A 22,381-nucleotide genomic window follows, 5' to 3' on the forward strand; every position below is an offset into this window, starting at 1 on the left:
CACCCATCCAGAAACCTCCATCCGGCCTCCTTTCTGCCTCTGCATTTCTTGAAGCATTACAGGGCTCCCCGGCCTTGCTGTATAGCTTCCCACAAGCTCCCGGGAGGGAGGCGTGATCCTGTCTAGGGCAGGTGCAGAACAATGCCAGAGGATGTTGTGAAGGCCAAGAGTATAACAGGGTTCAAAAAAGAACTAGATAAGTTCCTGGAGGATAGGTCCCTCAGTGGCTATTAGCCAGGATAGGCAGGGATGGTGTCCCTAGCCTCTGTTTGCCAGGAGCTGGGAATGGGCGATGGGATGGATCACTTGATGATTCCCTCTTCTGTTCATTCCCTCTGGGGCACCTGGCATTGGCCACTGTTGGGAGACTGGGCTAGATGGCCCTTTGGTCTGACCCAGTCTGGCCGTTCTTATGTAATGAGTGAAGGGCCAAGTGATGAGCCAGGATCGGGAAGCACCCAAGATCCCCGGGCAGGGGAGCCTGAGTTAGCCCTGCAAAGAGCAGGAGGGAGCTTTGCACCCCGGGATCAAGGCCATGAATTGGGGGCTGGTGCTTGGCAGAGGGACCGGTGAATTGATCAGGGATGCTCCAGGCGTAGGGTCCCCCCAGTGGTGATCGGAACAAAGGGCAGTTATTCCTGGGATCAGAACAGGTTTGGAAAGCAGCAAGGCAGGGAGTGGAAGTGGCCCCAGGCCAGATCTCAGGGGGCAAGTTTCGGTGGAGCTGACTCAGCTGGGAGTCAGACAGGAGCTCTGCATTCCACGTAGTGCTGGGGTCACACCTTTCCATGCCGTGGGGGAACCAAACCCACACACCCCCTGGGTTGCCTTGCCTGGCACAGGAGCCAGGGCAGGCTGGAGGGGAGGGGAGAAGCAGGGTGGGGCTGCGGAGGAGGAAGCCTTGGGCTTAAGGGAACTTCCCCATCCCACTCCCTTCCTGTGGCCCCACCGTAGCTGCGGGTGTTTGTATCCTGCCCCACTCGCCAGCTTCGCTACTTTGGCTGTGCAATTCGGGGAAGGAGCCGCCACCTCAGTGACCCCATCCAGCGGGGCTTGGAAAAACTCCTCCCCCACGGGTTCAAGGGGGCTGCTCCTCCTTCCTGCTCCCCACCCATGTGCAATTGTAGGTCTCTCCTAGTGCCGAGAGTCCTCCGGGACGTGTCCAGACTCTCCTGCCTGGAGGCTGAGCAGTCTGTGCCACCCCCAGCCGAGCGGGGATCCCAAAGGGGGACCTACCTGCCCTGGTCGCAGGCTGCATGTCCTGATGGGGCCCTGCCCCCCACTTCCCTGCTTTCCATTGGCCTGGAGCAGCAGGTTAACCTGGGGAATCCTGGCGTGTGACCCCAGCTTATCCCTCCAGGCAACCTCGAAAGTGACATTCAGGGGAGCCGAGCCGAGCTGGAGTCTAAGAAGTCTCGGGCCTACCTTGGAGCATCCCCCCAGTGACCGGGACCAGCTGGGGTCAAGCCATGATCAGAAACATCAGCTCTGAGTTCGGAGGTATCCCCACGTCAGTCCCCCATGGGGGACAGGAACTCTCCCAAAATCCAGACGCCTCCTTTGCTCCCCCTCCCAGCTCCAGATCTTGTCAGCTTGCATCGTGCCATAAATAATGCAGCACCGTGAAGACGGCCCCTCCGGCCGAAACCAGCATGTGGCCTCCCACGATTCGCTCTGGATAATAATGACAGTGCTAAATATAGCCACGCTCCTGGCTCGGGACTGCCCTCCTGAGAGCATCACCGGAGCGGCGCTTCCATAGTGGGGAGACTTTCAGCCCCCCGCGGCGGGGTGCTCCCCTTCCCTCTGCCAGCCCCTCTGTTGGCGTGGATGCTGTGCCTGGTGATTAGAGTGGCACCATCAGCTTTCTTCTGAGCCGCGCAGCAAAGTTTTGGCCCTGGTAACCAGGGTCGCTGCCTCCAGATCGCCCCCTTATGGCATGGGGCGGCCTGCAGCACCCAGTCCTCAGTTTCCCTTCTCGGGTCATCACAAGAACTCCTCAACCCAAACTATTTCATCACAAGGTTCCACTTCTGGCGTTTTGAGTCCTGGCAACAATGTCTCTCCCCGCTGCACATTGGAAAAAATAACCCCAACTATACATACAGTATTTAGCTACAAGTAGTCAGGAGAAAGATCTTGGAGTCATGGTGGATAGTTCTGTGAAGACGTCCACGCAGTGCGCAGCGGCCGTCAAAAAAGCAAACGGGATGTTAGGAATCATTAAAAAAGGGATAGAGAATAAGACGGAGAATATCTTATTGCCCTTATATAAATCCATGGTACGCCCACATCTTGAATACTGCGTACAGATGTGGTCCCCTCATCTCAAAAAAGATACACTGGCATTAGAAAAGGTTCAGAAAAGGGCAACTAAAATGATTAGGGGTTTGGAACGGGTCCCAGATGAGGAGAGATTAAAGAGGCTAGGACTTTTCAGCTTGGAAAAGAGGAGACTAAGGGGGGGATATGATAAAGGTCTATAAAATCATGAGTGGTGTGGAGAAAGTGAAAAAGGAAAAGTTATTTACTTGTTCCCGTAATATAAGACCTAGGGGCCACCAAATGAAATTAATGGGCAGCAGGTTTCAAACAAATAAAAGGAAGTTCTTCTTCACTCAGCGCACAGTCAATCTGTGGAACTCCTTGCCTGAGGAGGTTGTGAAGGTTAGGACTATAACAGGGTTTAAAAGAGAACTGGATAAATTCATGGAGGCTAAGTCCATTAATGGCTATTAGTCAGGATGGGTAAGGAATGGTGTCCCTAGCGTCTGTTTGTCAGAGGGTGGAGATGGATGGCAGGAGAGAGATCACTGATTGTTACCTGTTAGGTTCACTCCCTCTGGGGCACCTGGCATTGGCCACTGTCAGCAGACAGGACACTGGGCTGGATGGACCTTTGGTCTGACCCAGTCTGGCCGCTCTTGTGTTCTTATGTGAGCCTGAGTCAGGTGGTCCATGCCGCGGGCCTTTTACAGCCGTGTAGACGTAGTCTTGGGGTCTCCTGCAGGAGCCGTCTTGCTTTCTGCCGCCATCTGCTGCCTTCCTCCTGGTTCTTCCCAGCCCACAACGGTGCCTTGATTGGCCCGGGCGGCTGTGTCCCCCATTGCCTCTGCTCCAGACCCAGCCAATCCTGGGGGGGTTTGAATTGGCAGCTTCTGTTTCCCTCCAGCAGTGCCAGCTGCCCACGGCATCCCACAGCAATCGCCCCAATCGCCCCTCCTGATACAGGCTCCTGTTGTGGGTGAGAGGATTTACCCTTGGGGTTGGGGGGCAGCTTTATGTTCCACCCAGGGGCCAGCAGAGGCTGCTCAAGGGATGCCTGATCATGGTGCCCCACCCCACAACTCCTGGAGCTGTGCTGACCCCTATGGGAGAGAGGAGGTTGCAGCTTCATTCTCCAGCCAGGGCCCTGGGTGAGTGGAGCCCACCGCCTGGTGGCCCCAGGGGGCTGTGATTGTTTCTTCTGGGGAGCAGGCTTGTGGGAGCTGAGATTTGCCCCCCCCCCACTGTATGACTGCATCAGGGTTTCCTCTGAAGCGTTGACGCTCTCCCCTTGGCTAATCCCCCATGGCAGGAAGCTGGGGTGGCCATTATACAGTCACTGAGAGGGAGAATAAACCCCTCCTCTTCCCTCTCCTGTTGAGCTGGATGTGCTGACGACTCAGGGAGATCCTGTGTCAAGAGTTCTCTGGGCAGTCCGGGCGGCAGAGGGAGGATAAGAAGGCGCCGGGTCACTTTGCTGGCGTTTCGGTGCCCCAAAGGTTACCCATGTTCCCTGCCCGCTGAGCTGATGCTGGGTTCCCCCCCTTCTCGTTAATCAACCGTCACGGGGGTCGGTCCCTCTCCCGACTCCTCCAAAGCCTCCGTGGCTCAGCTGTGACGCTGTGTCTCTCTCTTCCCTGTGCAGGAGGAAGAGAATGGAAACCGAGGAGGTAAGCACCCATCTCTGGCCCGCGGCCGCTTGTATCACCTGTGCGTGTGTGTGTGCGCCCGTGTGGCCAGACACTGTATGGATGTCCGGGTGTGAAAGGGAGCTGATTGGTGCTCTGGCCTGCTTCACAGCCCAGCCCAGACTCAGTACCTCCCTGCCAGGGAAGTGATTGCAGACGATGGTGGTTTGTGAAATGCACCAGGCTGCCGAGCAGCAGATCAGTTAGCAGCAGGCCAGTCGGGCAGGGAGGGGGGATCTTTCCATCACAGATGAAGTTACCCAGTTCCCCTAGGCGTGAATGGCCACTCGGCTGAAATAAGAGCCCGAAACCTAGGCCTGAGGTAAACCGGCTCAGCGACACTCGGAGATGGGCAAGCTGGGTGCCCCCAACGCCAAGGGGGGGCTGCGCTGCCTGGTGGGGCGATCTCAGGCCGTGCAGGAGGAAGCGCGTGTAGAGATGCTGTGGTACGATTCCCCCTAACATCCCAGCCATCCGGGGGTATCTGTCCCCTTCCCCCGCTGGCTAGCGGTTGGTTGCATTATTCATCCCTAAATCCATTAGCTGATGCCCCATTGGCAATACCTAGATCTGCAGCTTGGGCACTTCCCCGTGTCTCCGCCCCTAGCTAGGACCTTCCCGACTAGATCCCAGAACCAGCTGGTTCTCCCACCTCTTCCTGTCCGCTTGGTTGGCTCCGGCTGTGTGCCGGCTGCAGACCAGGTGCTCCTGGGAAGGGATAAAGCTTGCCACCTGGCAGGTTTCGGTGCTGTTCATCCCTCCCAGGCTGGGAACTGTGACTTGACCTAGGTTTACACCGAAGGAGCGTTTCCCCACAGGGAGGCTGTGCTAATGCACAGCTCAGGACAAGGCGGGCAGCTGCGTTTTGGTTTGGGGGGATCAGAGGGCGCAAAGCGACTCCCTCAGCCTGCCGGCGGGTGCTTTGGGTGCATATCACGAGCTTTCGCCTTGTTTGTATCTGGATTCAGGCTGCGGTTTCTTGGTGTCTTTCCCTAGCCCAGAGCCCAGCAGCTGCCCTGGGGGTTACAGTGCAAGACAGGCCCTCTGGCTTCCAGCCCCCATTGGGTCTTGTCTGAGACAAGCTCAGTGTCCGAGCAGCAGGTTAGCAGCAGAGAGTCAGGTGCTGCCCTCCCTGGCCACAGCTCTCCGATGTGACCAGCAGCCCCTCCTCCAGCCCATCTGCAGCTCCGCTGGTGCTCCCCAGTCGCGGCCTGTGGTCTCCCCTGCTATTCCACTCCTGGGTTCCCCCCATGCACAGCTCTGCAAATACTTCCCAGTCCCAACACCCCAGCCCCCTTCTGCTATTCCTATTCCGGGCACCCCCGAACCCCCACAGCTCTGTCCTCAATCCCAACCCGCAGCCCCTTCTGCTGCTCTGCTCCTGGGTCTCCCTTGTGTCTCTCCCAAGGCACCTCAATTCTGTTCCTGTCCCGGGGTCTCCCCGTCCTAACCCCTAGCTCTGGGGATGATCCACCTCCATCCTGGCCTACAGGGATGCCCAGCCTGGCAGTGCCCCCCAGCCTGTCCCGCAGCACGCACACTGTGAGGCCTCTCCCTGCACAGGGATCGCCGGACCTGCAGAGTCACAGGAGGGGGGGTTGTCCTTGTAGACAGATCCCAGACCAAGCTCCGATCAGGGCCCTAGAGGTGTACAAGTGTCCGTGCTTGAGTGGGGTCTGCTGAGGCACAGGGCGGGAGTGGGCGCTCCTGGGAGGGCACCTGGACGCGGGGGGAAGCCGTGACTTCTGCGACCATGCTTTTGGAAATGGCCCGCGCACGGTTACCGAAGCTGCTCTTGGGTTGGCTTTGTGCAGAGGACAGGTCTGAAGCCCAGCACCCGCCTGCGTCTCCAGGCTGGAGTTGAGTTAACCGGATCTGATGCAGTCAGAACGGATAGCCACGTGTCGGGCTTGACGGAGAACTTCCAGTTCTGGCCCCTCACTCGGCTCCAGCCCTGCGGGGAGGGGACCAGTTGCAGATGAAGCATGTCTGGAGGCTGGGGCGGGGTGTGGGGGGTGCCAGGCGATGGAAGCCTGATGCCCTTTGGACCAGGGCCCACACAGGCTACTCCTCAGACACATCCCCTGCCCCTTCCTGCTGTGCCATTCCCTGCCCAGAACCCTGAATCACCCACAGCTTCTTGCTGTGACCCCAATCCCTTGTGGCCAAAGGATTGTGGGATGGGGGGGGTCATGGCAAGAAATCCGGGCCGGTGGTTGGGTCCCAGGTGGGGAGAGGCTGAGAACCGCCAATTGAAAAGGGGCTGAAACCTTCAAGGACCTTGTCCCACCAGGGGTCCAGTGAGGGGAGCACGTGCTTCCTGCTCTCAGATAACGTATGTCACCCTAGGACCAGATTGTTCCTCTGGGTCGTGACGGGACGTGGCCTTCGAAGTCTGTGTTTGCTGGTGTGGAGCGCAGTGCCAGATCATGCTGGTTGTTTTAATTGTGGTGTGTGTTCTGTGTAGCCAGGGTGTATGCACGGGAGTGTCCTGTGTGTGTATGACGTGTGTGTGTGTGTGTCTGTCCTGTGTGTGTGTGTGTGTACGTGTGTGTGCGCGCACTCAAGCACATGATACTGTGTGTATGTATCCAGTGCACGAGTGTGTGTGTTCATGCATGTAGTTCTCCGTGTGTAGCCAGTACATACAAGCGTGTGTGTGTATCTAGTGTGTGTGTGTGTGTGTGCGCTCATGCATGTAGTTCTCTGTGTGTGTCCAGTGAGCACAAGTGTGCGTGTGCATCTAGTGCGTGTGCATCCAGTGCGTGCGCGCACTCATGCACGTAGTTCTCTGTGTGCGTGTATCCAGTGTGCAGGCGTGAGTGTATGAGTATACAGCATGTACCCGTCTTTCCTGTGAGGGACCCCCCGGTTCCGAGCTCTGGTGTCTGATGCCCTTTCCCTCCCCTTCCCTTCCCCGGCGCAGGTCCCCAGCGGAGCCGCCTGGAGCCCATGGACACCATCTTTGTGAAGAACGTGAGGGAAGACGGGCCTGCGCACCAGGCCGGCCTCCGCACAGGTGGGGGAGCCCCCCACTGGGTACCACGCACCCCACTGGGTGGGGGCGACCTGAGGGACTGTCCTGGGAAAGCCAGTGGCAAAGTGCTCCCGGAGGGGACTGAAATCCAGTGGATGAGGGCTAATATGGGAAACAGACCTGAAAACCCTTCCAGTTAATTCAAATGCTTGGTAAACAGCTGGGGAAGAACAGGGCTTTGTTAAAGATTCAACACACGTTCTGGACTGGGGTCTCTAGGGTTACACCCCTTGACATTGCTGGGGTCTCTAGGGTTACAAACAAGCTGGCAGAAAGCAGTCTTTAGGCCCAGTCAAGGCACAAATTCAGTGCCTGCCCTGTCTGTCTGCCGGGGCCGTTCCTCCTCAAGGGACAAATCTGGCAGGCGCCTGTCTGCAGAGCGCAGGGCATGAGCCGAACCCCACTGAATACCAGGGGAGGCACGGATGGATGGGGGAGCAGAGAGGGAAAGAGACTGGCACTCCGTGTATTAGCAGCGAAGCCATTTCACGCAGAGGGGCTGGAGAAGAGCTTTGATTCCTCCTAAGTGCAGCGAGCCCTGCCAGCCTCCCTCCTGCTTGTTGGCCCTGTCTCCGGAGCGCGTCTCGGTGCCGTTCAGCTGGGGGGTGGGAACTGGTGGAGGAGCCAGGGCCAGAGCCAGAATCGCTTCTCAAGCGGTAATTAACTAAGGGGGAGCGTCCTGGGTGCATGGGACGTGGCTGGGGCTTTCGCTGCAGATCCCCTAACGGGTCCGTAGCGCCTGGCTCAACCCAGATGTCACCTTCTCAGTCCCTTCCTGGTGGGGTCGGTGCCTGCCCCTGGGCTGCTCATCTGTGGCGTGTGCCAGCCGCGTAGCCATCCTGTGGTGCCCGGGGGCATGGCCCTGCCAGCTGCCGTCCGGGGGCGGGCTGAAAGGGGAAGCTAACTGTGCCACGTTAGGGTGAAAATCTCCCCCTCCGCCGAGGGAGTTGGGGGAGAAAGGGTCTCTCCAGGCCTCTCGGCTCTGAGCGAGCTCGCTGCCTGGAAAGAAGGGGAGTCACCATAGCCTGGTTGCAGCAGAGCCTAGGAAACCCCATAAGAGAGCCCCACTGGACAGGCCTTGCTTCAGAGCTCACAGCCTGGGGGAAAACGGCCTTGTCCTTGGGTGACGTTTGTCCTTACGACGTCCTGTCCGCCCGAGTGGCTCATTCGCTCCAGGCTGTGGCTGGGGCAGAGGGAAGGGGCTCTCTCTCTCCCCCCCCCCTTGCCCGTTGTTCTCTACTACGACCTCTGAAAGCCATTGTCTGCTGCCCCCATCAGCTGGTGCCCACACGGGGCAGCGCAGGGGTTGCCACTTTGGACCCCCAGGTGTCGGTGGCGACAGCAGTAACTGTTCTGCCAGTGCTCAGGGTGGGGATGGCGTGTGCCCGGCTAAAATGGTCAGGCAGTAAACCGGAAGGAAGGCGCTGTGTGTTGTATCCTCTGGGCCAGACGTCAGCAGGCACGAACCTGGGGCGCTCCCTTGTCTTTGAGGGAGCAGTGCCAAGAGAGGCCAGCCGAGGGTCCCACCCTGCCATGGCCCCCTGGACCAGCCGCTGAGCGCTCGTTAACAGCACCAAGGCGTAGGGACAGGGCTGCAAGGGGGACAGTGGGCCGAGGCGGGAGAGCAGCCAGAGAACAAGCCAGCTCTGTGTGCGCAAAGGCTCCCTTCCCGAATGATTTCCAGCGCCATTGCTGGGGACAGCCCCACAGCCCCTCCTCTTGCGAGGTGCCGAGTGCCCCCAGCTCCCACCGACGTCCCGCTTGCTTGGGCCCTTCTTCGGCGGGTAGCGGCAGGCTGGGGGCGATATCGCACGTTGCTGTGGTTACCGCCAGCTGTACTCGCTCCTGCTTGGCTAGCTGCGCCCCCATTCACGCGTGGGCCCCCGGTTATTTTCCCTCTGCAGGAGACCGGCTTGTCAAGGTGAACGGCGAGAGCATCATCGGGAAAACCTACTCCCAGGTCATAGCGCTGATCCAGAACAGGTGAGAGCTGGGATACTCCCCGGATATTGGATCCTCCCCGGGGCGAGACTCCTGGCTGAGACGAAGTGCCCTCCTGGGGTTCAGGCCAAAATGTTCATACTCAGATCCGCCATCCAGGCCCAGATCCTCAAAGGTGTGTGGGCGCCTAACTCCCAGTGCTAATCAGGTGCCTAAATACCTTGGAAGAGCGGGGCCCTAGGCCAAGTTTTTCCAAAGTGATGAACGATTTTTGGGTGGCCACCTTGCGACACCCCAAGGGTCCTGATTTGCATGAAGTGCTGAGGTCCTGCCCCAGGAAGGTGGGTCCCCATCGTCAGGCACTTGGGAAAAAGCTGCTTATTTATGTGCCCCAGTATGGATTACCGGCAGGTGCCGGATTGGCTGCCGTTCTCACCCTCTGGCGGGTGTGGGCGCTGCTGCCCATGTAGCCAGGACACCACTAGGGCAGCTTGATTCCCCGACTCCTTCGCACTAAGATGTTGCCAAAATGGCGGTGTTGGTGACACCTGATGTGACAACGAGCCAGCCAGATTTGGGGCAACCTTGCTCCTCTTCTCGCAGGGGGGTCAGGGGCGCGGTTGGAGCAGAAGGGAGTTGCAGCGTTTGTCTGTTCAGCGCTGAGTTGATGGATGTGGGAGAATTTCCTACCCACCTTCGTTCTCACACGCTCCCTCACACACCGAAAAGGGAAGAAAGAAGCTGGTGTGTGTGTGTCTGTCTTTGGAGCTGGGATTTAATTAATGACCTGGATTTGTGTGTGTTGCACTCTGTGTGTAACTACTGATTAGACAGGGGAGATGGAGGGGCAAACCTGACCGCGATAGCTCCTAAGTATAGCACCTGGGGAACGAACCAAATGAAAGTGATCTGGATATGAGCTAAATATAAGATTCAGCCCTGGGTGCTAATTGCATTTGGAAAACTATTCAGTGGCCGTCAGCAGGGGAGGGGGAACGGTGGGGGCTACATGCTGTCGACTGGCTCTGAAACGGAAAGGGGATTTCCAGGGGGTTTGTTGCAGTTTCTTGCCTTGGCTTGAGCTTTTCATTAGTTGAGAAAGAAATAAGCAGCCGCTGTCACCAAAGGAAGAGGGAGTGATCCTGTGGCTAGAGCAGGGGATGGGGAACCAGGACTCCTGGGTTCCGGGCCTGGCTCTGCGATGGAGCATGGTCTAATGGTTAGAGCAGGGGTCCGGAGCTAGGACTCCTGGGTTCTCTTCTGGTCTCTGGGAGGGAATGTTAGAGCCGGGGGATTAGGGGTCAGGAATCCCAGCCCTTTTCTTGATACAAGTTCGCAATGGAGGGCTTGGCAGAGCTGAATTGGGAGGAGGGACTGGGGGGGGGGAGGGAGTCGCGGGGGGAGGGGGAGGGAGTCGCAGGGAGGGGCACTGCTCAGACTAAGGGAGAGGTGAGGTGGGCTACAGGCGTGGAGGGGACATGGTGCAGCACATTCCCATCCCAGGGCTGGATCTGAGAGCGGCTGCTGGCGGTGCACCCCCACGCAGCTGGCGGCGGGCGGGGGGATGCGTAGCTACACTGTGACAGGTCCTGTCTTTTGCATGTGGCGTTAAGACGAAGTCTTTCCTGTCCCCTGGGAAGGAAAATGGCCCATCGTGGCGGCTGGGCCGCTGTCTCCTCTGGGAGTAACAGCAGCTTCTACTGTCCCGGGCTGCATGTGTGAGCTGCTGTATGGGCCCTGCGCAGCTGGGATCTTCCGGCTCAAACCTTTGGAGTAAAACCTCTGCCCTGCGAACCTCCAGCCTGGTTCTCGTGCACTAGCCCAGGGCCGCGATGCTGCAGATCTGCAGCCTTTAAACAATAAATAAATAAAGCCCACCATCCTTGTTCCTTTGGCGTTAACACCTACTAATCAGATAACCCCCGCTGGCCGCAGCCAGCCAGGCACTGGGTCAGTGGAGATTACACCCTGGACTTCCACCACCAGAAGCACACGCCTCAGTCACTTGAGCTTAGGGGGTAATTCCCAGAGCTGCCTGTCAGTTGCAGGTCTTGCCTCCTTCCCAGCCACTCACATAGCATCAGGTGGGGAGTGCTGTCCTGTGCCCCTGCAACCCACCTCGGCTGCTGAGTCCTGGCATCCAGTTACTGCCCCGGTCTCTGCATGACTCGGAGCCTGGAGACGCGGGGAGCTGGCTGCACGCAGCATCCAGACCCTGACGCTCTCTGCCTTTCCCTCTCTCTGCAGTGACGATGCCTTGGAGCTCTCCATCATGCCCAAAGACGAAGACGTCCTCCAGCTGGTGAGCCTTTTGCTGCTGAACTCTCCCTGGGTTCGGGCTGGTGATGAGCAGGGAGTGCCTTGCTTGGCCCTGTTTTGCCACGCCCTGCGCAGAGCCCTTCCCCTTTACTGGTGGGTGGGGGCTGACCCAGAGCCCCTAGCTCAGCAGTGACAGCCGGGGCATTCTTCGGGCAGTGAGGCTGGGCACTGCTGCTCTCCAGGGTTTCAGAGCAGATGACAGTCCTGGGGGAGATGGCTTGGGGAGGTGGGCCACATGGGCAACTTCTCAGGAGACCTTAAACCTGCAGCCGAGTCACCCTCATCGTTACCCTGCAGAGGGGCAGCCCACAGAGAGAACAGCGCCCAGCATTCAGTACTCCTTTGTGTGGCCTTGTTGCATGCTGGGACTTGTAGTCTCCACAGGGATGCTCCCGATTACAAAAAGCAAAGGGACATGTGATGTGCAGCCGTGGTTTTTTGGGCTGCACAGACTTAGCCCGGCTTAAGCCTTAGCTAGCCGGCATTCTGCAAGGCTGCCAGGCACGCGTCATGCCCAAGAGGGTGCATGTGGCCTCCGAGGGGCTGACAGGACAGTGGGAGGCTGACGTGGGCTGGCCAGATCAGTGTGACAAGGCTGATTGCGGGGTTGTGGTGGGGGGTTATCTGGGCAAAGCCGACGTCCCCTGCTCCAGCAGATTAGCCACGGCCATCTGGGCGGCAAGTGGTGTGAACCATGGCACTTAAAATCCCTCACGCCTGAGCCCCTCCCTCGATTGGGGGTGAGGCTGGTGGAATTTGTCGGGGGGGCCTTTAGGGTTCCCTTTAATAGCAGCCCGACGGGATCTCATTTTCTTGGGGCCCCATGCATCAGCAGTTTGGGTGGTGTGTTCTGAATTCAAGGCCGGTTGCTGGGGTTGGGGGTTTGCCAGCTCTGAATGCTCCTGACCTGTTCACCCTGGACCCTGTTTGAAATCCATTCCTGTCTCCTGCCCCGGGCTGACTGGCCACCTCCTCTTGCTGCAGGAGCGGGGAGTGATGGAATGAGGTGGGGGGCAGCGTGCGAGGAGGGAGATGGAATGAAGCCCACCCTGGTTGTAAGTGACAGATCATTGGGTGTTGGGCCGGGGTCGGTTGCCATGACGTGGTTGTTGGGGGGTGGGATGGTGGTAGGACCAGCCCGGATCACCCTGCAGAGAAGAGGCACAAGTCTAGCAGTGTGGGGAATGAGCTGGGGGGGCGGCTTGTCTAGGGATGTGGTGGCTTCGCCTTCGCTCCGACACCCTCCGTGAAGATGGGGGACGGTTCTGGGAGACACGTTCTAGAGCCTCCCGCGAGTGGTCGGGCTGGGTGTAGGAATCTCTGGGCAGGGTTCCGTGGCCCGTGGGATGCGGCAGGTTAGACTAGACGCTCCGTCGCCCAGGTGGGTGGGGTGATCTGTGTTAAAGGAGCGGAGCTAGCCTTGGCAGAGCCGGGGGGCTACTCCGTCACCCAGGGAATGGAGGAGGGGGACACAGTCATCTGAGCCCCCTGACCCCACGGCCTGGCGTGCGGAGCCTGTTGCTGCCAGGGCATGAAGCAGCCCCAGGCCATCAAGGTGTGATTGACGCAGGACCCTCCCCCTCTTCCCCACTCTGGGATGCTGGCTAGAGTTTTTCTCCTTGGGCAAAAAAGATCCTCAGTTCTGTCCACATCCCTTGGAAGCTTGGGTGTCAGCAATACGCTGGGGGGGAGAGAGGCGTGTGGGGGGCAGAGGTCTTGTGATCCACCCGCCCTGAGGCCATACAAGTGAGGGGGAAACCCCAAACGCACCCAGGGCCCCAGAGAGTCACAGGATACTCTAGAGCCCCAGGCTGGGTATTCCCAGTGCGTCTGCAGTAATGGGACGGATCATCCCTTAGGTAATGGCAGAGAAGTCCCTGGGTTCCAAACCCTCCTGCTGCAGGGCCTTCACAGCCGCTAGCCGCTGGGGTCAGGAAGGAATGACTCCCCTGGGCAGGTTCAGGGTTAGTGCCTAATTGCCTGGTTTTTGCTGTCATGTATATCACAGTAGTGCCAACAGAGATCAGAGCTCCGTTGTGTTGGGTGCTGTACAGACACACATTATGAGACAGTCACTGCCCCGAAGAGCTTACAGTCAAAATAGACAAAGGGTGGGAGGGGAAACTGAGGCACTAAGCAGGGGCCTGGCATGTCCATGGTCACCCGGCTGGTCAATGGCAGAGTGGGAAATTGGAGCCCTTTTGCACCTTCCTCTGATACGTCTGGGGCTGACCTCTGTCGGGCTCAGGGTCCCAGCCTAGCTGGGCCATGGCTGCGATCAGGCGGGGCGCGTCCTCCGGAGTTACACCAGGGATGAATTTGGCCCAGTACTTCTCAGCCAAAGCACTGGCCTGTGGCTGTGTTTGGAGTGAACGGGTTTTGAACAAGGGTAGTGCAGTTATGTGTGTCTGTCTGCCTGTGTCTGTCTTCCTGTCTGTGCGTGTGATTCAGAGGAGACCCAGGACGTGCGAAAGGAGCCGGATGCCAAGGGCCAGCTTTGCTTCCCGGCTTGGATTCCAAAGGAACCTTTGTGTGGGTTTCCCCGTCCCGGTGCCTGGGCTGGGGGCGTGGGCATTCCTGCGGTGTGCGGCTCCGGCAGCCAATGGCAGGCCTCAACCAGGAGCTCCCTGCAGCTCGGGGGGGGTCTCTCCTCCCTCCCGCCTCAGGACGTCCCAGTCGCAAAATCCCCAAACAACTTAAAAGGAAAAATTGAGAAGGAAAGGTTAGTCTGGGCCAGGGCTGTGCCCGGGGAGCAGCGAGGGAGCGGCCAGCCGGGGGAGAAGGCTGCTGCCGGATCGAGGGAGGTAATGAGCTCTGTTTGGGATCCCTGTCGTCGGTGTGTATTATATGATTGTTAGGTCGTCTATCGCATTCGGATTGAACGTGTTTATTACGGTAGTGTGTGAGCCCACCGAGAACAGGGCCCCATTGTGCCAGGCGCTGTACGAGCCTAGGATACGAGATGGCGACTGTCGAGAGAAATGCCGGCGGGGGCTCCCGTGACAACTCCCTTTATTCCAGCACAGAGGAAACCTCCCAGAGCTGAGCCAGCTAGTCATTAAAGGCGAGCGTTTAACCCTCTGGCTGTAGCTTGAACAGGTTAAAAAAGGGATGGGGGCGGGGAAGGTCCTTCAGTAGGTGGCACAGTCTGGGAAGGAAGCCCAGGGCTCCGGCCGCCCCTTTAAGCGAGCGTGTCGGAGCTCCGCACCGCTCCGCTCCACTCCGCTCCTTTTTTGGATCAGAAAGAGCTGGTTTGTCATTGCCCAGAAATGCAGCTTTCCTGAGAGCAGGATTCCAGGGCGGCGGGGAGCTGGGAGCAGCCAGGGGCCCTGCTCCCTCCATTGGCCTCCCAAGGACTGAATGATGAGGCAGGAAGGACCCTGGGGTTCGGGCCCCAGCACAAGTCCAGAGAGAGGAAGCTTTGGGAAGGGGGCTGTTTCCCTCCCCTCTCTCTGGTTCCTGGGGTGTCAGAATCGGAGCAGCTTTAGGAAGCAGGTTGCTGCAGATTCCAGGGGTTGGGTCGTTTGGGGACAATGCAGTGGGGTGGCTGGAGCTGCTTCCCTTTGGACAGCAAGCTTGCGGCGTGGTAACTTCACTGGAAACACTTGCCTTCCCTGGCCATGATTGTGACGCTCTCCCCTGGCTGATTTCCAGCGCTGACTGCACTTGGCCTCCTGTGGTTTCCATTGCAGCATCACTTTTGCTCCAGAATTATTCTTGTGGCTTTGCTGTGCGGTGTTGACAGGCTGCTGCCTTCCACCCCAGAGGCAGCTGCATTCCAGGTGAAGCCCGGCCTTGCCTGCAATTCGCTTGTAATCGGTTCCTGCAGCTTGTGGGGTGCTGCTGGGCGTCTGGAGGAGAGATGCTGCAGTGCGTCTCTTATCATCACTTAGTCGTTAACCCTTTCACTCTGGGAACCAACCTCAGGCCCAGGGGGTGGAACATTAAATCATGCCTCAAAAATGCCCCATCTGCTGCAGGGGGTTAAAACCAGCTTCCCTGGGATAGATGTTGCATGAACGAATCCTGGCTGGGAGCCAGGGGCCAGGCTAGACAGCGGCCCCCCAAACCCTGCCTCAGCCCTTGCTCCCCTGCGCATCCAGCTGTGCACACCTAGTTATCCAGGACTCTCTGCTTAGCAGGGGACTTCTTAGATTTTGGACTCGCCCACCCGCTTTACTTGCTATACAAGGCACCTCTTCTTGTTCAGCAGCAAGGGTCCCGGGTTCTCCAGCCCGAAGCTTCCCAGCGTGGGATCCAGCAGGTTGTTGTGTGTGTGTTGTCTACATAGGCAATGCCCCGCGTTTCCCTTGTATCCCCGATCCTGCCCTCCGGTCTCACCTGGCAGCCTGCTGGGAAGCATCACGGTGTGGTGTCCAGCGGGGCGTCCTCTGCGTGTGTCCTGCTCACGTTCTTACCCTGCGCCCATCACCATGGTACGTGGGTGCCTGCCAGGAGCACAGTAAGCGCCAAGGTTGACATCTGTCACACATGGGTCTTTTCCTTCTTCCTCGCCCTGCAGGGTGGATTTATCTGGGGCAGGGGAGTTCTGGCTGCTGGGCTCTGTGGTGTTTATATTAGCCAAGGGAGGTCCAACAATTACGCCCGGCATTTGGCGTGGAGAGTGTTCTTAGACCTCACGGGCATTCACTGCGCAGCCCGGGGCCGGCCCTTGAGAAAATGCCCTCTCCTGTCCTGCACTGCTGCGCTTTCCCCTTGTGCCATGGCTCCGAGGTTCCTCGTTCCAGAATTCTTATCCTGCCTCCCTCGGGGCCAGCCCTTCTCCCTTCCTCACGCTCCCCATCTGTGACATGGGGAGGACAGTCCTGGCCCTGGTGAGACTGGGTGAATGGCGTGAGGATGGGCTGTGCTGCCATGTGCGAACACAGGGACGCCTCTCCAAGCAGCCGCTCCAAGGCTTGACAAAACTTGGAAGCTAAGAGAGGGCATGGGGGTTGTACTCAGGATATGCCCTTGACGATATTTTGGGATGGTCTATTGGGGTTGCCTAGTCAGAGCAACGTCTGGGGTAGGTTACAATACTGCTTAGTGCCGTTATCTAGTGCCTTATGCTGGAGTGTCTCTGGGCTTTTTCCAAAGGTGGGCAGGTGAGGAATTTATCCCCATTTTGCAGATGAGGAAACTGAGGTCTGGAGAAGGGAAGTGACTTGCCCAAATGTGTGCAATGCGTCAGTTGCAGGGCTGGGCTGAGAAGCCCCGTGTCCGAATGCCCAGGCCCTTGCTTAACCACTGGGTAGCGCTTCCTCTGCTCACACGAAGGCTGTAGGAGGCTGTTCTGTTAAGAGGTTCAGGGTTTAGGCTCAGCCTGCAGCTGGGCAGGTTAGTTCAGAAATGCCTATGAAAGATGAGAGAAGGAAAATCCTGGCTCTCCGTCCAGCTCAGTGCATCAGGGAGTATTTTAAGGAGATGGAACCAGAGACCACGTGAAGCCAGCATAGCCGTGAGCATAGCATGGGAGAGCAATGCGGCTGGCAGCAACCGGAGCATGTTAGTCACTTTCCACCCCAGCAGAAAGCGCGTCTGGAAATGTGTTTGATGTCTGCACAGCAGGGGAGGATTTCGGGTGGCCCTTTCCCAGGCTGATCGAGGCTCTGGGCTGAGACAGTCACTAATGATTTCAGGGGCAGCAGTCCTGAGAGGCCCAACTTTAGAGACCTGGGTTTTCACTATGCGCTGAGCACTGGCCCCTGAAAATCATCTCCCTTTCCGGTGTCTCACAACGACCCCTCAAAATCACTTGGCCGCAGCCCCAGTGGACTTAGGCTGGAGGTGGGCATCTCTCTCCCCCCCGCGGTGCAGGGATGGCACGCCCGGCTCCCTTCCCGCAGCACTGAGCGCTGCTCCAGCAGGAGCGCCTGATTCTGCTCGCATTGCGCGTGGTCAGCCCTGCCCTAGAAGGGGGATGAGATCTGCCCTGCCGGAGGGATGTGCCCAGTGGGTGGCGCCGCGGTCATCTCGCGGTTTGGTGTATAGTCCACACCACTGGTGGCCTCACCTCGCCCGTCTGTGTGAGTCTTTAGACCCGAAGGGCCCAGCGGTGCCCATCCCGGTTGGGTTCATAAGCTCAAGTGCCTCACGGTCGCAGGCGGCTGGTGCTAGCCTTGGTCTCTGCCCCTTTTGTAGCCTGGGATCATATGAGTCAAGCATGGGAGGCCTCTTAGCACTCAGCCGCCCATGTCACTTACACGGCCTGGGTGTATCAGTGGTGTCCTTGTTTTGAATGGCAGCGCCATGGGGCTCAGGATTTGTCCTGTCCCGGTTCAGGTGTGCCACTGTCCCGGTGTTACCCCCATCCCATCCCATCCCATTGGGTTTATTGGTTGGCTCCTGGGAACCTGGGCCGTGTTGATGGGGTGACGGGCCTGGGACGGGCATTGGGAGGATGCCTGGTGGTACCAATGTCTCCTGGGCCAGGACGCCGCCCGCCCTGACTCCTCTCCTCTCTCTCCTTTTCCAGGCCTATTCTCAGGATGCCTACTTGAAGGGCAATGAACCCTACTCCGGGGGAGCCCAGAGCATCCCGGAGCCACCTCCCATCTGTTACCCTCGGAAGACCTACCTGTTCCAGTCCAGGGCTCCCAGCCGGGAGGCGATGGTAGCTGAGCCTTTGCAGGGACAGCAGGCGGACGGCAGACCCTACCGGCCTGCTTCTTCAGGCCCATCTTCCCCCTTGAACAGCGCGGCGCTCGGCAGCCCCATGCCCACCACCTGGAACGAGGCCAGAAGCGACACTGCTCGGGAGTTCGGCAGCACCCATTCCAGCCCGGCCCACCACACGGAGGAGATCCAGTATGGAATGACCCAGCCGAGGCCCGGGATGCCCGTCGCAAGGCCGGTCCCAGCCCCCAGCTCCTTCTCGCGCGCCTCTAACACCAGCTTCCCAGGTCCCCTTGCTTCTTCCTTGCCAGAGAGGTACGGCGTCCCGACTGCTTCCTCCATGGCCAACCAGGCCTGCTACGGGGTCCCCAGGCATCTCCCAGACCATCGGACTCACTGTGGCTTCAAGGACAGCCGAGATGCCAGCACGGGGCCTGACGGCCCGGGCCGTCCCTCCTGGGAGTATCTGGGTGGCCCCAAGGCCATCAGACGGCTGGAGTGCCAGCAGGCACTCTCCAACTGGCTGTCCAGCCAAGTACCGCGCCGGAGCGCCTCAGAAGAGCGGAGGTACGTGATGCCGCCCCGGTACCGCAGCGTCTCTCAGGACCGCCTGGGAGACACCCCGGCTTCCAGAGGCTGGCCCCACAGTGCCTCACAAGACACCTTGCTTCAGCCCAGCCACGACAGCTGGGGCTACCGGGCCCGGTCCGACAATTCCTTGGGGAGGTACGGGCGCTCCATGGAGACTCTGGAGCAGAGCGCCCTGGTCTCGCCCCCCCTGGACAAGTGCACATGGCTGCCAGAGAAGTTCTATAGGCCGGGCCCCGGGCAAGTTGCCCAAGCTCAGCCTAGCCAGCCAAGTTCGTACGCCCCCTCTTGCTCCTCTCGAGACCCTCCCCCCGCCCACGTGCAGAAACACCCTTCCCAGCCCAACCTGCGGAGCGCCGACGACTCGGGGTACATCGGGTATAGGAGCTACAGCCCCTCCTTCCAGCGCAGGACTGGCCTACTCCACGCGCTCTCCTTCAGGGACCCTATCTTTGGTGGCCTTCCAGTGTTCAATATATCTCAAAGGCAAGGAACCCAACCAGCACCTTACCCGGACAGGTCCCCGTCACTGCCAACTGCCGCCCCCCCTGGCCCGGACCACCTGCCGGGCAGCGGGCCCGAGATCCCCAAGGACCAAAGAACCCCCAGCCAAGACAGCAGCGCCAGGTCTCTCCAGCCGGCTCTGCCTCAGCCCGAAGCGGAGGAGAGGAAAGAGGAGGTGGTCCTCCGGCAGAAGCCTCCCACGGGCCGCAAGGCGCCGGCCCCCGCCAGGCAGATGAACTTCATCTTCCCCGACCACATGAAGGAGACGGACATTTGCGACCCGCCACCGAGCTGCAAAGGGGACAAGTTGGTGGCGGAGCGGCCCGCTCGGCGGGTGGCACCATTGGCGGTGCCAGAGGATTCCCTGGCATCCATTCCATTTATAGGTGAGGGGGGAGCGCTTGGGAACCTCAGGCACTGGGGGGGGGGTTCCTTCAACCAGAGCCCAAGGTGGTGGGGGTCTCACAGCTGTGTATCCAGCTCAGGAGCCAGGGAGCATCTCGCCTCCGAAAGCCCAGCACCAGGGATCCCCTCGGGGCAGGAAGCAGCCTCAGCTGCAGGGTAATGGATGCTGAGGAGCAGGCATCAACTTGGTGGTAATGACATGTCCCCGCTGGGTCCGAGCCGCAGAGGGTACAGGCCTGTTAAAGCCCCACCGACAGCGTCCTGGCTCTTTAGCTCAAGCTGTAGACTTCCTGCCTTTCGCTCCGAAGGTCCCTGGTTTGATCCCCGGTGCATCAGCCAAGATGGCAGCTTGGTGCACAGGCAGATCCGACCGTAGGCTGGGCAGGTGCAGACGGGCACAGTGAAGCCAGGTGCTTGGGTCCCTTCAGCGCCTGCTTGGATGAGTGTGTCTGGTTTGGAGAAGCACATGCAGGGGAGAAACAGGCAGCTACGGGCCTCTTGTTGCCAAACCCACCATGGATGTGCTAGGTGGTCCCAGAGATCGGGAGAGCAAAGGGCCAGAGACATCGGGGTGGAAAGAGAAGGGGGTGAGGAACAGTGGCAGGGGTATGGGTGGGCCATCGCACTGCTGCCCTGGTCTCGTGGTAGTCGACTGTGGTCAGACAGTCAGGTCAGGCCCAAAGCAGTGCTTGTCCTTGCAAGCAGCAAAGCACAGGGGAGCGTGGGGAGGAAGCATCCAGCTTGGGGTAGGGAGAAAGGGTCCCCAGTGCGTCCGGTGGAGGAAGGGTCAGGGACGCCCAGGAAGGAGCCTACTGGTCAAGGGGCCTGGCTGCTGTTGTCCCTGCTGGGGCATATCTCAGCAGAACTGTGTGCTGCGGGGAGCCCGGGACCGTCCCCTAACCTGCCTTAAAGCTGGGTGCCGGCCTTGGACATCCCATCGATGCGGCCTCTGATTGTCCCGTTGCCCCTTCCATGCGCTGCTAGACTCGGCATTCCTGCGAGCACCCCTATCCCCAGAGCCCTGCAGCTGGAGCTGCTTGCAGGGGCTTGGCAGAGTCGGGCCTTATTTGCTGCTCACGAAAGGTGCCTGCCTGGCGACCCCCGAGGCTGAGTTCCATCAGCTGGCTGCCAGAGAGGCTGGGGGATGGGCACTGCCCCGAACGTGACGCTCCCCAACACGGGGAGTCCTGCCTCTCTGGGTGACGCAGACCTGGGCTGAGCCCCCACAACTCACTTTGCTGTCTGGTGGTGCTAGATTCAGACTAGCTAACAAGCGGCCAAGGGCGTCGTCTCCCGTTTCTGCTCTCCTGTGCCATCCAATCCCTCTGCGCTGCACTGGGAGGGGGCTGGCCACAGGATTTCCCGCCCCCCACCCCGAATTCCTTCTTGCCTGGACAGGACAGGGATGTGGTTAGCAGGTTGCTGCAGCTGTCCCCGCCTGCCCAGCGCTGGCCTCCGTCTCACCAGGCCAGGCCCAGCTTCCCAGGAATACGTCTCTCCAGCCCTGGCTTGGCAGAAAGCCTTGGCAAGGCCTGCCGGTGTCCCAAGCACTCAGTGCCCGGGAACTCACCCAGCCAGCAGGCACCAGGAGAAGGGAGAGGCCCAGAGACTAGCTCCGTGGCCTGACTTTGGGGCCACCAGCCCTGGGGGACGGGGGCTGCTGGGCTCCCAGGGGAGGTACCATCTCCCATGGCTTGAGCTGCCTGGTCCTTTGCTGCCCCTTGGGAGGTCACAGTAAGTGGGCTCTGGCTTGCCTGGTGACCACTGAAAACTGCCACGCTTGTAGTGGGGGGGGGGGTCTCCTGCCGGGGCCTCCATTGGCAGAGCCAAGAGGTGGGTGTGATGGCAACGCCCCAGCCGAGAGTGGGTGCTGCACACACGTGGGGAGAGACGGTCCCGGCCCCAAGGAACTCACAAGACAGCAAAGGGCGGGGAAGCAAACAGAAGCACAGAGGAGGGAATAGACCTGGCCAGGGTCACCCAGCAGACCCCGACTCCCAGTCCGGGGCCCTGCTGCTGATCGTGCCGTTTCCCCAGACGCTGGTCCAGCTGCAGCCAGACCAGACACGGCTGCTCGGGGGTTTTCAGGGGTGAGCAGGACGGGGGGAGATAGAGACTCTGGGGAACCTGCAGACCCTGCCGCCTTTGTGTGTCTCCTGAGCAGGGCAGGCGTCTCCATGCCAGCCCAGCAGCTGGTCTGTCCTGAACACAGGCCTTGGGGAAAGGGGTTGATTCTCTTCTGCCTGCCCTGCAGCCACTTCGTCCCCAGGCTTCCCTGTGGGGCCTGAGATGAAACCTGCCTGGGGTTCCATCCAGTGAGACCTGGGCCCCCAGTTGATGGGCAGCTCTGGCCCTGTCAGCTCTCTCCCCTCCCCTGCGCTTCCCTGTCCCCATTGATGATGCCTTCGGGGGACATCATAGCCTTTCTCCCTGGCACGTGTCGTCTCCTCATACCCGGGAGAGCCCAGGGCACAATGGAAGCCTTACTCAGCTGCCCGCGACATGCCCAGCCTGGCACTGTGGGACCGTTGTTCTCCACGCATTCCTCACAAGCCTGGCTATTGTTTGTGTGCCCAGCCTGGCCCGCCTTTGTTCCCCTGGCCACCTTGCCCGGGGGAAGCAGCGGCACGGGGCTGCCCCGGCACACACAGCCAGCCTTGTTGGCAGCAGAGCAAGTGCGTCGAGGCAGGGCCCTCAGCCCCTCCCACTAGTTCCCAGCCCCCTGTCCCGCTCCAGCCAAGAGCAGCTGTGTGTCCCTAGAACATGGCCTCAAGCCCTGCCGGCACCTCCGTGACGGGCTATCGGTGCACCCCCGGCATGGACGCTGGCGCCTGGGCTCCAGGCCCCAGCCCCAGCCAGCGCACCCCTGGCCTGCAGCTCTTAGGGCAGCGGGGCTCCTCGGAGATGGAGGGCAGGGCTGGATTCTCCGGCACCGGCGGCGATGGGGGAATGACCGGTTTGCTTGGGGAGGCAGCCCTAGGTTTGGAGGGGTAGGGGCAACTCACTGACTTGAACC

General features: G+C 59.8%; 1 protein-coding gene across 5 annotated transcripts in view; it reads left to right on the forward strand.

The window, feature by feature from the left end:
* Positions 1 to 22,381, forward strand: part of ARHGAP23 (Rho GTPase activating protein 23) — a gene marked incomplete at its 5' end in the record, with an annotated part of 125,606 nt that overhangs the window by 74,691 nt on the left and 28,534 nt on the right. For all 5 annotated transcript variants that reach the window (XM_084615792.1, XM_084615791.1, XM_084615793.1 and 2 more), the window contains 5 exons: positions 3,911 to 3,935; positions 6,880 to 6,972; positions 8,895 to 8,973; positions 11,179 to 11,233; positions 17,729 to 19,346. In XM_084615792.1, coding sequence (XP_084471918.1) covers positions 3,911 to 3,935; positions 6,880 to 6,972; positions 8,895 to 8,973; positions 11,179 to 11,233; positions 17,729 to 19,346 — 1,870 coding nt within the window. The remainder of the gene's footprint in view (positions 1 to 3,910; positions 3,936 to 6,879; positions 6,973 to 8,894; positions 8,974 to 11,178; positions 11,234 to 17,728; positions 19,347 to 22,381) is intronic.

The sequence above is a fragment of the Lepidochelys olivacea genome, assembly GCF_965140295.1.
Source record: "Lepidochelys olivacea isolate rLepOli2 genome assembly, chromosome: 27".
Classification (NCBI taxonomy): Eukaryota; Metazoa; Chordata; order Testudines; family Cheloniidae; genus Lepidochelys; species Lepidochelys olivacea.